This window comes from Battus philenor, unplaced genomic scaffold (genome assembly GCF_028537555.1).
Source record: "Battus philenor isolate CCGP_79_NKW_IND1 unplaced genomic scaffold, ilBatPhil1.0.hap1 SCAF_6, whole genome shotgun sequence".
Classification (NCBI taxonomy): Eukaryota; Metazoa; Arthropoda; class Insecta; order Lepidoptera; family Papilionidae; genus Battus; species Battus philenor.
The window spans coordinates 14807391-14820503 of NW_027181726.1; the positions used below are offsets into that span (position 1 = coordinate 14807391).

General features: G+C 33.0%; 3 protein-coding genes across 3 annotated transcripts in view; 2 read left to right on the plus strand and 1 right to left on the minus strand.

Annotated features, from left to right (window-relative positions):
- Positions 1–3179, plus strand: part of LOC137930386 (rho guanine nucleotide exchange factor 15-like) — a 41968-nt gene extending 38789 nt beyond the window's left edge. Inside the window, exons 14-17 of the mRNA XM_068773627.1 lie at positions 11–160; positions 402–540; positions 1494–1695; positions 2529–3179. Coding sequence (XP_068629728.1) covers positions 11–160; positions 402–540; positions 1494–1695; positions 2529–2695 — 658 coding nt within the window. The 3' untranslated portion in view covers positions 2696–3179. The remainder of the gene's footprint in view (positions 1–10; positions 161–401; positions 541–1493; positions 1696–2528) is intronic.
- Positions 3180–5789: 2610 nt separating this feature from the next.
- Positions 5790–8932, minus strand: loj (logjam). Its single transcript, XM_068773752.1, has 4 exons — positions 8683–8932; positions 8302–8565; positions 7643–7761; positions 5790–6352 (listed from the first exon to the last, which is right to left on the minus strand). Exons 1-4 carry the CDS (start codon positions 8893–8895, stop codon positions 6244–6246), a joined length of 705 nt encoding a protein of 234 aa, XP_068629853.1. The 5' UTR covers positions 8896–8932; the 3' UTR covers positions 5790–6243.
- A 578-nt stretch (positions 8933–9510) lies between these two features.
- On the plus strand, positions 9511–13108 carry LOC137930494 (tRNA pseudouridine synthase-like 1). The gene is made up of 6 exons (XM_068773759.1): positions 9511–9618; positions 9691–9819; positions 10758–10967; positions 11892–11987; positions 12480–12720; positions 12887–13108. Exons 1-6 carry the CDS (start codon positions 9569–9571, stop codon positions 13106–13108), a joined length of 948 nt encoding a protein of 315 aa, XP_068629860.1. The 5' UTR covers positions 9511–9568.
- The last annotated feature ends 5 nt before the right edge of the window (positions 13109–13113 follow it).

A 13113-nucleotide genomic window follows, 5' to 3' on the forward strand; every position in this document is an offset into this window, starting at 1 on the left:
TGTACCACAGACCGGTGCGGTGGCTAGTGCGGTCCGGCGAGATGACTCAGCTGATATGGAAGGCGGAGGAGCTGAAGTTGACCTTCGGGAAGAAGTTCCACAAGGTGCCGCTGCATCTGTTCCTCTTCAACGATCTTCTAGTCATTACCAAGAAGAAAGGGTAATTAAAACTTTTTATCCATTCATTAATGTCATACGATGAGCCGCAATGGTCGATATTGCGCTGCCCGCATCTATCGACTTCCCGTGGATGTGACTGTGTCATTGGTCTACCTAGTGGTAGACCTGCCCTCCATGTCTACCAGCTCCTGGTCGCCACTCAAGACCTCAGTTTTTCGATTAAATTAGCTGTGTTTAGAAGTGAACTGTTGTAAACTGATGTGTTTGGGTTGTGTTGACAGTGAGGAGTCGTTCTTGGCGGTGGACTGGTGCGCGAGATCGCTGCTGGAGGTGTGCTCTGGAGAAACTGCACCGCTCGCTGCCAAACACGCTCTGCTCCTCACCCTACTCGAGAACAGAGACGCGCGCACCATCGAGATGGTGAGCTACCACCCATTGTCCTAATTAAACCAATAGTACTATTGCGGTAGATCAAACTTGTTCTAAAAGAGTATTAACAACATGTTAAGCCCGAGACTGTCTCCGAGTCTTTTTTTTCTTTAATGGCCCCCGCTATTGTACATTGTCTTACTCTACTTATAGCCTTCTTAGTATCTCTTACTCGTTCTTCTTTTATCCGTCACAATATCTTCCATTCTTATCCAGTCCTTTACCTTTCATTCCTTGCCTCTTATCCTTCACCGTTCCTTCTTAATTGCTACTTCAAAGTTTTCAATTCATGTATTTATTTATTTGGCATTGTGTTACATTCTAAATACTTATTTATATTGGTTCAACATATGACTATATCATAGTATTATCATTAATTTTCTTTGTTATCTTTTTGTTTTTCAAACCTTTTTCACTGCGTTCCGGGTAATATTGTGGGTAGTACAACAAAATACCAAAAAAAAAACAAATACTGGTTGATTATAGTTTAACCGAAACCGCTGTACTACGCCTTAGGTATGCGCGAGACGGGGGGAGTATTAGCTCTGTTCTATTAGTCCGTCCTTAACGCATGCGACGGCAGCGTTTATACTCTTGTTCTTTCCCCGGCGCTATGCGGCGGGCCCACTGCTACTTATATTTACTAATTCACTGGCCTATGCCGGAGCTTTCATTTATCTATTGATCTTTTCATCCCTGTTTCTATCTCGTAGGGAAATACCGAGCATAACCCTCTCACATTCTGACTCTCTCACTTTTCAAACACGTCTTAAACTTTCCAATCTGCTGGCCTATTTCGTTCTATACTTTCGTTCGTCTACGGATTTCCTATTCACTTCCAAACTATAGTAAAGTCTTACGCCACGCTTGCTACGAATTATTTAGGTCACTCTTTTCAAGACCCCTTCTATAACCAAAGATCACCGAATAATGTTTGTGCACAGGTGATGTCGTGTCCGAGCGAGACGGACGCATCGCGGTGGGGCGAAGCGCTAGCGCCGCTGCAAGGAGGTGCTGGGGAAGCGGTGTACGCGGGCTGGGACTGCCCGCAGGTGGCAGCGCTCTACGCTTATGCGCCCGCGCAGCCAGACGAGCTGCCGCTCGCCGAGGGCGACGTCGTCAACGTTACGCGGAAGACTAGCGAAGGTAATACACTCATACACATCTGGCATACTTCAACTTCAATTACGAAGGTTCCAAACATGTCCTGATCTAAATAGCAAAGTAACATGTTTATGTATAGTCAATCTCACTGTTAAACTTAATACAGTACAGCAATTAATTAAGAATACTTAGAAAATTCGTATACAAGATACATAGAGGTCCTAATGTCTCGTGGTAAGATCATTAGTGAATTAAGTTGATTTAAATAAGTTAACATGTTCAATGGCTTGACCAAGATCTATATCGGAACTGGAAGATTGCCTCATGATACTTTTATTTCAGAAGCGATTGTTTACTTATACATGCGACTGGGATCAACATTATTTCAAATAAAACTGAAATGATGACATAAAATTTATATTTGGAACTTTTATCATATTTACAAATCATATATATACTAGCGCACACTGGAGATCCAATTACGTTAATATAATGTTCATGATTGTGCGTCTGCGCCATAAATTACCGACGAGTGAGATGCCAAATAAGAAAAAAAAACTGGATCCCCAAAGGCTAGGTCCCCTTATGGGAGCTCTCAATTCTTTTTACTCCATGAAACGTGCGGTGAAGTAATCTTAGAGCATATCCGCTTCTGAATCCGATGAAATAGTAGCGGCTCAAGTTGAAGCTCTCTCAAAAGACCCTAGCTTTGCTACCTTAAAAAAAGGTCTTAGGTTAGGCGCCTTCTGTACCTAGCCAGATTCCAAAAAAAATATCCGTAAAAAATGTTCAGATATCTTACGGAGGAACACGGCCATATGTACATGTATATATAACTGTAATAATATGTGTAACTGAAGTGTGGGTGTCCACAGGCTGGTACTACGGGGAAAGGACGCGTGACGGCGAGGCGGGCTGGTTTCCTGGATCCTATACCGCAGAGATAGCGTCCGCTCACGTTCGCGCGCGCAACCTGCGACAGCGCTACCGCCTGCTCGCTCTCTCCGGCACCTACCTCGGACACCGCAAGAGGGCGCCCTAATGCCCCGCCTACCGCCCACCAGCTGTACCACAGACGGGGGGGACCATTCATAAAATACGTTCGCTATGATGGTTTCAGCTGTAGTAATCGTGTCTTCCTCCGAGCTCTCCGAGGATTACAAACGCAGCATGAACTAAGAAGAGCCCACAACAAACTCGGACGGTTCTTTTTTTGTTACTTTCACAACATCGGTTATACAATTGTTGAACAATTCATTTTCAGGCTTTATTATTCTATTCTCAGGCTTTATTAATCTATTCTCAGACTTTATTATTCTATTCTTAGACTTTATCAATCTGTTCTCAGGCTTTACTTTATATTAAGTTACAAATCCTTCACACTATGATATGATTTAGAATTTTTTGTTTAATAGAATTTTAAAATTTATTGCAAGATAATAAAGAGACATAACATATTTGAACAACAAATAACTTATTCATTTGGTATTTTATTTCAGTTATTGATAGATTTATTTAATTTTAGTTATCATGTTTGTATGAATAATATCATGAGAGGTGTGTCGCTTTTGTGACGTAATATTTTCAGAAGGGTTCACAAAAGAAAAGTGAAACTTCAGGTGACGTATTTTAAGAACGGCCCCACATGAAGCATGGCAAGACAGACATTATGTCAACAAAACTTCAATTTATTATATAGGCACTGGTTAAGAGGAACAATTGTAAAACTTTATAACATATTTGCAAAGGCGCTATGGACGCTCTAGATGATGTCACCCACAATGAACACGTGGTGACTATTGTCCTTATAATTAATAAACAATTACGTATATCGTATGAATTCAAACTTTACTTACATCACAATAGTTATAGACATATTTAACGGTTCAGAAACAAATGCAAAAATATTAAGAACAATGTCTTTACAGTATTATTTAAAAAATCTGGGACCATTCTCTAATTTCTTATTTTACATTTAATTTAGTACGTAACAAAACTAAAACTAACGGCAGATTAAATATAAATTACTGGTACAAAATGATATTCACCGCACATATTTTCGCGCGTTAAATATCTGACTTTAAAAAATCTTCTAAACTCCTTTTATAGAATATATCAATTATAATTAACAAATTTTTAAAAAAAATCATAATGAATCATAAATTATTTTAATAAAAACACTGTGTATTAAATATTACAAGATTTAAATATTTCGCGGGAAAAATGACATTTCAAATGTCACACGCGTGTATCTATATCATGACGTTAGCTGCTCAAACGCAGCTGAAAAATGTTTTATTCTTGTGACATTTCTCCGCTTACCTTTATTACGCGGCTTATTATACAGAAGTCCGTCCTAACACTGCCTTATAAGAATGTATAGAAATGTAAGTTACATTGTGTTTTACTTGTATAGGTACTTATTTTCAAGGACCTTTATTCACTTTTAGATATGACATTTACTCATCACATGTATATACACGCTTTAAAACGAAATAGTATATACACGGCTATTATTTGTATTAATTTTAAATTCTGGAACCTTGTTGGTATGGGTAACCTGACATTATACCGACAGACATATTACCAAAGTGTCATTTGGCCGATGAATATCGGATATTTTATTTATAATTATTTACTATTTTAATAATAGAAGCTAAAATGTTAATTAGTCAAATTAAAGATGATTTTAATAGTAAAATAAACCTAACCTATAAATATGACTTTTGGTAAACTGTCAGGAAACATCGGTCTGTACTATGTATTCCATAAATAACTATATCACTTTAAGTTGTAACTTTAGTTATTCTGTATTGTACAGTTACATTTGAGATTCGCGAATTATTGTACAGTATGATTATATTTTTATATATATACATCTTTATATGTATGACATAGTTATTAGAGCATATGACATTTGGATACATTTAATCTAAGCTTCGCTTGGCCGCTACAAAAATTCACTAGTCAATTAGCGGTTGAGTTGACGGACGTGTTTATATAATCATAAGCAATATGTGTTTACTCATTAAACATTCCTTGATGTTGTGTTTGAACAGAATATTTGTTCTTTTTTCGTTAATTATCACCCATTATCTGAATTTGAATTTTACAACTCTTTCAAACACCTGAACAAAGTTGTTAATTGTTTCTATAGTTTTGTTTGATTGTACAAATTATATATTCTTAATCAATTACCATTCTCTTCAGTTACCTTTCATTAATGTAGAAATTTTACTTCATTAAGGATTTTATATCAATTATTTGTAATTATTGCTTTTAATATAGCAGTTAGCGTTACTATGCACAAAATGGCTCCATTTTCAGATGTTTAAATGTGAAATAATATTATGTTAATGTATCTTTATTTTTAACGAATTAAGTAAATTATTTTAATTGTATATAATTACATTTACTTTTAATTTAATATGCTGAGACTTATCCTTATGGTGTTAATACGAAATAAAGATTTACTTTTAATTCTTTTGACTTTTTAATCTGTCCTCTGTCAACAAATATTTACCAATGAGAGAAAATGTAATTTTGTGGGATATAAATGTGAATTTTTGCAATAACAAAAATAATAGAGAGTAGTTATTTAGAAGGCAACAATTGTATGATAAAATTAAAAAACAAAAAAATTACCTCCAAATTTCCAAAAAGACATCACAAACTAATCACATAGAAACAAATCTACTATAATAGCTTATGTAAATTTCGTACTCTAGAACAAACACTTGATTAATAGATAGATACAAAAAACTAAAATGGGATATTTTTAAGTCACAAAGCGGCAAAAAATTAATGACTAAGATATTGCATAGAAAATTATTTGACTTGACAAACCTATACTTTCTTACATTTCAATACTTCATATTTAATTTGGCACTAGAAATATCTTTCGTCGAAAATATGGATTAGTGTTCAATATCAAAATCAATTTTAACCATTATCTACATATAGACTAAACATTACTATTTAACGTGTTATATCAAATGCTGCTTACTATTCTTGATTTATACACAATTATAACAATACAACAATATGACAGGATACATAGTTGGTAATTTAGGAAGTCTAATCAAATAAAACCATTTTTAAGTACTCAACATTAATTTAATCATTTTATATGCCAATTATCACAAATGAGTTCGACATTTGTACATATAATTAACAGCTTATACAATTGGCACCCAATCGATTCCATAAGTAGAATATTTAAAATATACATTTATTCTCTTACAGTGAGATATGTATAATAGGTATATAAAAATATGAACTATGTTTTTGTTATTTAAAAATAGGGTTGAATCTCATGTAACATTTAAAATACAATTAGTATCTACACTAAGCAAATTGATGTAGATTAAAAATAAAAAAAAATAATTCATTACAACACCTTGTGAAGCATTGAGAGTATTTTGATTATGCATTTACTCCCAACTGTAAACACTTACAAAATAACAAAATAAAAATGAGAGATCATTAAAAAAGATTGACACGGCGAGATTAGAACAATTTGATTGACAAAGTTTCAGTCAGAGTAAAGTATAACAATAAAAGTTTTCATAAGATTAAACATGAAGTTAATTAAATCCTAGTTTTAGATGAATTATCCTTAACCTCAAAAAGTTTTCTTACGAAATAAACTTGGAGAGTTCCCGTAGCTGCAATGGCCAGGATTTGAATGAATGACCATCTGAAATGAAACAATCAGTCATTGTCAGTAATATAGGTTAGCGGGTGATGGTTGGATGGGGTCATGGCAAGACCTATCTTGGCTACCTCTGTGGGCTGGCCTATACCTAGCAGTAAGAGTCTATTGGTTCATATAAGAATATAGATAGGAAATAATACCTAAATGGTAATTTCAAGTTTCAAACACACATTCAACTTTTTATAATCAAAGACTGGAAGATAATTGAAATCACATGTATCTAAAGAAATGATAAAAGCAGCTAAAATGTATTACACTAATTGATAAATTACCAAGAGAAACTATTTTAGGAGTCTGCCTGTATTATTAATCAAATTACAATGTTGTCAACCTACACAAGCAGGTATAGTTATCTAACTCCTTTACTCATTGCATCCTTGATATTCTTTGATTAAAAAGTTCTTTACATAGTAACACAAAAATTCTATATAATCATCATCATTTTGGGCATAGGATATCTACTACTATAGACCTCTCCTATAGATTTCCAAAAGAACCACTTGGGAGCAGCTTGCATTCTGTATTTTCTTATAAAAAGGCTGTCTTTCTTTTTGGATAGATGTCCCATGCTCTAGAACCTAAAGGCCGCAATGACTTGTTTTGTGACTGATATGGCCTGCCTACTTTAACTTGCTAATCCACATATATAAGTTGGTTACTTTCATTTCTCAATAAATCCTCTGATAATTAATTCCATCTAGCAGAGAAATCCCAAGTAGACCCTATCCAGAGCTCTTGAACTTTAGATATATTTATTTATCTATTTATGTTCTTGTCCACTTAGATTATTTAGTAATCGCTTGTGTATGGCATGGGAAGAATGCCAAAAGAACCTAATATGATAGATACTAAAATCAAATGGATCTCATTTATAATGTCAATATTAAATTCATAGCTATGATATTCAAACACACTCTGATCTAAGAGTCCACAAGAATTTTAGATGGTTTTTCTAAGACTTTCAATAACCTTATTACCGCAGTTAAAACTATTCATTTGCAAGCTGTATCACTATAAAAAAGCCTTTATACTGCAATAGGGTGCTCATTATTTTTTTTATTAAACTTTTAACATTTATTACACGATGATTAAAAAACACAGCAGAGGAATTTATACCATAAGCGGTTGTCCACAAATAATCTATAAATTTTATGGATCCTATAAAATTAAACAGGGATATTCTGAATATCCTAACTCTATATAAAAAGTGGATTCTTATATAGAAAATAGAATAATGTTTCTACTTAAAAATAATAGTCAAAAGTGACTTACCTAAGTACATAAGCATTATTGTCCTGCAGTAAGTTGTAATCACGGGACTCCCTTGCCCTGGAATGGTACTGGTACTGCAAGATGTCATTGATGTTGCGCTCCACAAACTGAATGGAATGCTGCACAGAAAACATTTATGTTATCACCCATTTCTGATGTTAATAAGAGGAACACTGTGACATACTCAAATAAGCCACTGGTAAACTCATCTCATTAATTTTCAGAATGATATGTTAAGATTACCAATACCATTAATAAAAATGTGCACTTCTTATGTGTCTTTTATATTTTTTTAATTCACCTGAGAAGATGAATAGAATAAAAAGTGAATGTAGTAAAAAAATACATAAAATGTATAAGTAAATAGTGAAATTTGAAAGTTCTAAAACAAATATATATTAATACACCACTTGTCTTTATAGACAGGCTCACCTTATGGTATTTACCAATTGTAGCTAGAACCCAAATCAAGAATTTTGATTTGAATGAAATAAATTCAAATCAAGACTTCATATAATTATAGCCGAGAACTACACACAGAAATTCACTTTCTTAAAGCATAAATAATTTAAATTATCAGTCATCAATAATAAATAAGCAAATACAAAAAACCTGTCCTCAGATATTATACTAAAAAATATGTAGAAATAAAAACTTACTGTAAAGTTCTTAATATTCATGTCAAGCTCCTCAACCTCCTTGGCGTACTTCTCCCACATGTCATATCTGATCACTGACAAGTACAAATTGACCAGCTTGCCAGCAAACCTGGAGAACTGGTTATCAATGCACACAGCATAGTAGCCACCGGAGCTAGTCTGGTCCGCGTATTCAGCACTCTGCCGCCACTCGTAAGGATGTACAATCTGTCCATTCGGATGACGAACAGCGAAGCCGCACATTCCATCACCGCCTTTTAAAACCTACAAATTTAAACTTAAATATTAAATAAAGCCTATTTAATAACTTCGTACAATTAAAGCCCTTTAAATATTTATTGTATTGTGACGTGGTCCAATACAGAACGAGATGTTAATTACCTGGTAGCTGGCGTAGAATGTGGCGCCCGGTTGCACGTATTGAAAGTAACAGTCTTCTTTGCCTGCATCGATGTGAACCTTGTAGTCCATGGTCACGGCGGGAAGGTTTTCGTACCATGGTCCTGAAGATGTAGACTGTGCATTGCCGCCGATTGATAAAATCGTAAATATTAACACTAATAAGATAAACTCTTGCCACGTCCGTCGGGCCATTTTTAATATGACAGCAAAACGTCAACGTCAACAACAAAATTACAAAACATTGTTGTTAGTATTTTTATATAACAATAGAAAGTGTTACATGCTCCACATCAAAGTACTTGAAACTTTTAGAAAGTGTGTATAAAAACCAATACAATTTTCTTAATAATAAATTTACACAAAATATAAAAAATATTGTTAAGGATTATTATATTCTTCTTTTAAATTAACAAAAGTATAAGTTAGGTAATAACACGGTTACCGTAATACCGGATTTATCTATTGTACGAATCAGAAATGATGGAATTTATTGATTGTAATCAGGATTTGTCAAGAATAATGTTATTATTTGTGAAATTAAAACACAAAAAATCTAATGGTTAGACAAATTGAATTTTATCATCTTTATTTATTACCGTATTTCCAAGTTTTTTATTTTTATATATTATTTTATTCATTAATTGGTTACTAATATATAGCCTTTTTTCCGTACACTGTTTTAGTGTTCAAAAGCAAAATAGCAGTGCAAGATATAGACTCGTTTTCTTTTAACAATAAAAATAAACATGTTATTGATATTGTCTACCTCAATTGTTTATGGTTAATTTATAGGTTAAGAATATTTATTTCTTATGTGAAATTTAATATGTTACAATACATTTAACAGTACTAACATTTAAGCAAAATGAAAGCTAGATATCTCACATTTTTTTCATATATCGGAACGAAGTTTAGGTGCTGTACACATTGAAAAATATTATAAAAATTTGTTTACTATAATAAATTTTAAGCTATACCTATTTGTAGATCGGCAGAGAAACTATGGTTAAAGGGTGGGAGGAATTACCCTGATCCAGAAAGTATACAGGGATTGATGGAAATCGGGCTTCTGAAATTTAGGTCCATAAATTATCCGAACGTCACGCTATCTAGCCGGTAAGTAAGATTTTTTTTATTAACTTACAAATTCCGGATCCTAGAGGTCTGAATGCGAGGAAGCAGTAAAAACTAAAAAGGCTAATAGTTTCCGACACAAGTCGAATATCACCTGTGGTAAACAATATGATGTAAAAATGCACGGAACAGTGAACATCTAAGACCTTAGCTAGGCCTAGTTTAGATACAGAAAACCCATTGTAATTAAATTTATACTTGTATTTTATAACATATTGTAACCATTAATCTAATCTTAGATAATAATATTAAGTTCACAGTTTTACTATATAGCATTGAACTCAAAGTTCAATAAAAAGTAATGTTCGTTTTTTAGTTCTACCCCCATTGAATAATACTGATTAATAATTTCGTATAATATTTTGAATTGGAGGTATAACAGGAATAACCAAGCACCATGATAGTTCTAGCCAATTTTCAAAATTTGAATTTTTTTACTAGCTTTAAATAAATATATAGTAAAATGAATTGCAAAAAGGTATTTTTTTAAAATTACTAAATATACATTCAAATTAAATAGTTACGATAATTTAAAAGAAGTTTTGAAAGATATAGGAGCAGTATCAATTTTGTAAAATATAATTACACAAAAATGAAAACTGAACTTGATTACAGTTATTGTGAGCTATTAATAAAATAAAACCATTGTGTTGTATTGTTTTGTGACAAGTTAGTGCGGTTTTAGCCCTAAGGCTTTTACAGCTTCATTAAACAAGGGTCCACGGACCCATCAGGACCGTCAACTATAATGAAACCATTAAATCAGTATTCATTTTATATATGCCATAACATGTTACCTTAAAATCTTTTTACTGTTATTAATAGATAAAAGGTAACTTTGGTCTTATTCTAAAGATATTCAAAAAACATATCACTAAGCATATTTGTTTAATTAATATTAAAATATTAATTTATTATAGTACAGATGGAGGGGTCCATGCAATTAATAGCAGCGCACACATTGATTTGGATAGACAAGGGTCCGGGATCTATGACCCGGAGTGGATAACTGTTGAACTAAACAAATTCTTCTACAAACATGATGCTAGTATACATGTGAAGAAATGCATGAGGGTGTCTGATGGATTCAGTGCCAGGTTTAATGCTAAATCAAGGACATATTTATACAGGTATGATATAAATAAATATTGATTTATGTACATGATATATACTTCCTACTTCAATAATATTGATTTAATTCCTTCATTTTAAATAAAAATTAGAAACTTATTTTTTTTATAATACTCGTACATGACTTTTGTAATAATATGTTGATATTATCATTGTATTGCTATATGCCTTAGTTCAACAGTGAACATAATGATGATGGTATAATAATATTTGGTTGTTTTGATACATTTTTTTAATTTTTATTGTTGTCAATATTTGAAAGTGACAGACTCATTTTAATTTACTCTGTTACTATAGGAAAAGGAAAATGTTGTTTTTACTATTTTCTCTCATGCTCAGGTAGATATAAATTTCTGTCTTACTCAGCCTTTTTTGGTTTGGTACAAAAGTTCTGTTAAAGTGCTGTTATAACTAACCAACAATTTAAATATCCATTCCAAAGCACCAGCACTACGTACAGAGTAATTGCTTATAGGTGTAAAAGCTTCAATATGGTGAAAAAAACTTAAAATCCTTTAACCCTATTTACAATTACTCTTTATAAAGTTATGACTTCACATGTTACAATATTTAATTTTTCAATTGGAAAGTGATGGGCCAATGTCTTCAGTAAAAAGTCTGCAGGGACATACACTAAACAACAATTCATTTTAATATGTAGTAATCTGATTTTAGACAATTCTTGTTTTATGGGAGGTACTGAACATACAATTGATGAGCTATCCAATCTCCTCTAAAAAAAATTGACACCTGAAATGAATAACCCTGTATATGTTATTGATAATCTATCGGAAATTTGTTTGCTTTGAAGGGAGCTACAGGGCTGGAACAGATCCCAACCACATACTAAACATCATGCTGCGACATTGTGGATATAGTGTGACATACAAACAAATGTGTTTTACTCATTTATTTGTTTACAGATTAGCAGTTCTAAAACCAGATGTTATACTGCCAGAGAAGCAAATAATTGCTTCTTATATGCCCATAGAAGAATGGAGACGGTGCCAGTTTCTAAGGTATCTTATACATATATAGTATACTATATTACACGAGTAGGTAGGTAAGCAAATGCATGAATTATTAAGAGTTGTGCGATGCAAATGTGTCACTGTCCATGTTTCAATTTTTTTCTAAACAGCCAATACGCTTATCCAGACTTTAAAAAAATTTTTTTAATAATTAACGCGTAATTTTTAAAATTAAGTTTTTCCTGATAATTATAAGCTTTTAATAATTATTTACTTGGCATGGTTGTATTTTTGGTTGAATTTTAAGTTAAATGCAAACATCTTTTAATCACGCACACTGGAAAGCTATTTGGGGGGCCTATGTCCAGCTGTGAACTTCCTGTGGCTGAAGTGATAAATGATGTGATGAACACAATTGCTGCTACCCTGGAATTAAATTGTAACACAGTCCCATGAGGCATCTACCACTTGTGTGCTTACCATATTGTATTTGTGTTTGCTTGTATGTATATAATTTTCAAGTACATATTTAATATTCAGGAGTAAAAATTTTGACATTGAGAGGTTCAAAGAGGCTGCAAAGTATTTAGTCGGCTACCACGACTTCACCACATTCAAGAAATTCGACAAGTTGTCTGAAATTAAGCACAACCGTAGAGTGATACACTCCATTGATGTCAGGCCTGGGCAACCCATGGTCACTAGCTACACTACCAGACAGGATAACAAGTTTGACTATTGGGAAGTGGAGATTAAAGGGAGTTCTTTTGTTCATAATCAGGTAAAGTCATAAACTTATTCTTCATAATATATGCGAACACACTACATGTGGCTAAGTTTAACCTATATTAGATTGGTGCTGTATCTATTGAGAGATGTACTATATTAAATTACTCAAAACTCATGTGATAGGTAATACTAAATAACATTTTTAATATTTCTTGCAGATTAGGCGAATGGTGGGGACTTTATCATCTGTAGCAGTAGGAAAATTATCTCCGGAGGATGTTAAAGTGATGCTTCAAATTCCATCAAAGCATTCATGGCATAGTTTCATTCAAACCTGTCCACCTGATGGATTATATCTATGCAATGTCGAATATGACCCTGAAGATTTAGTGTATGAAGAAGAAACATGCTCTGAACTGACATCTACAGTGAAAGAATAAAATAT

What these genes read in the sequence shown, in the direction of transcription:
- LOC137930494 (XM_068773759.1), top strand. Translation starts at nt 9,569, where the DNA reads ATGAAAGCTAGATATCTCACATTTTTTTCATATATCGGAACGAAGTTT. An exon ending in TCAAGGACATATTTATACAG is followed by an intron (nt 10,968 to 11,891) that starts GTATGATATAAA and finishes ATTTGTTTACAG; the next exon opens with ATTAGCAGTTCTAAAACCAG. An exon ending in GTTCTTTTGTTCATAATCAG is followed by an intron (nt 12,721 to 12,886) that starts GTAAAGTCATAA and finishes TATTTCTTGCAG; the next exon opens with ATTAGGCGAATGGTGGGGAC.
- loj (XM_068773752.1), bottom strand. Translation starts at nt 8,895, where the DNA reads ATGGCCCGACGGACGTGGCAAGAGTTTATCTTATTAGTGTTAATATTT. An exon ending in CATTCTACGCCAGCTACCAG is followed by an intron (nt 8,566 to 8,682) that starts GTAATTAACATC and finishes TTAAATTTGTAG; the next exon opens with GTTTTAAAAGGCGGTGATGG. An exon ending in AATAATGCTTATGTACTTAG is followed by an intron (nt 6,353 to 7,642) that starts GTAAGTCACTTT and finishes GTTTCATTTCAG; the next exon opens with ATGGTCATTCATTCAAATCC.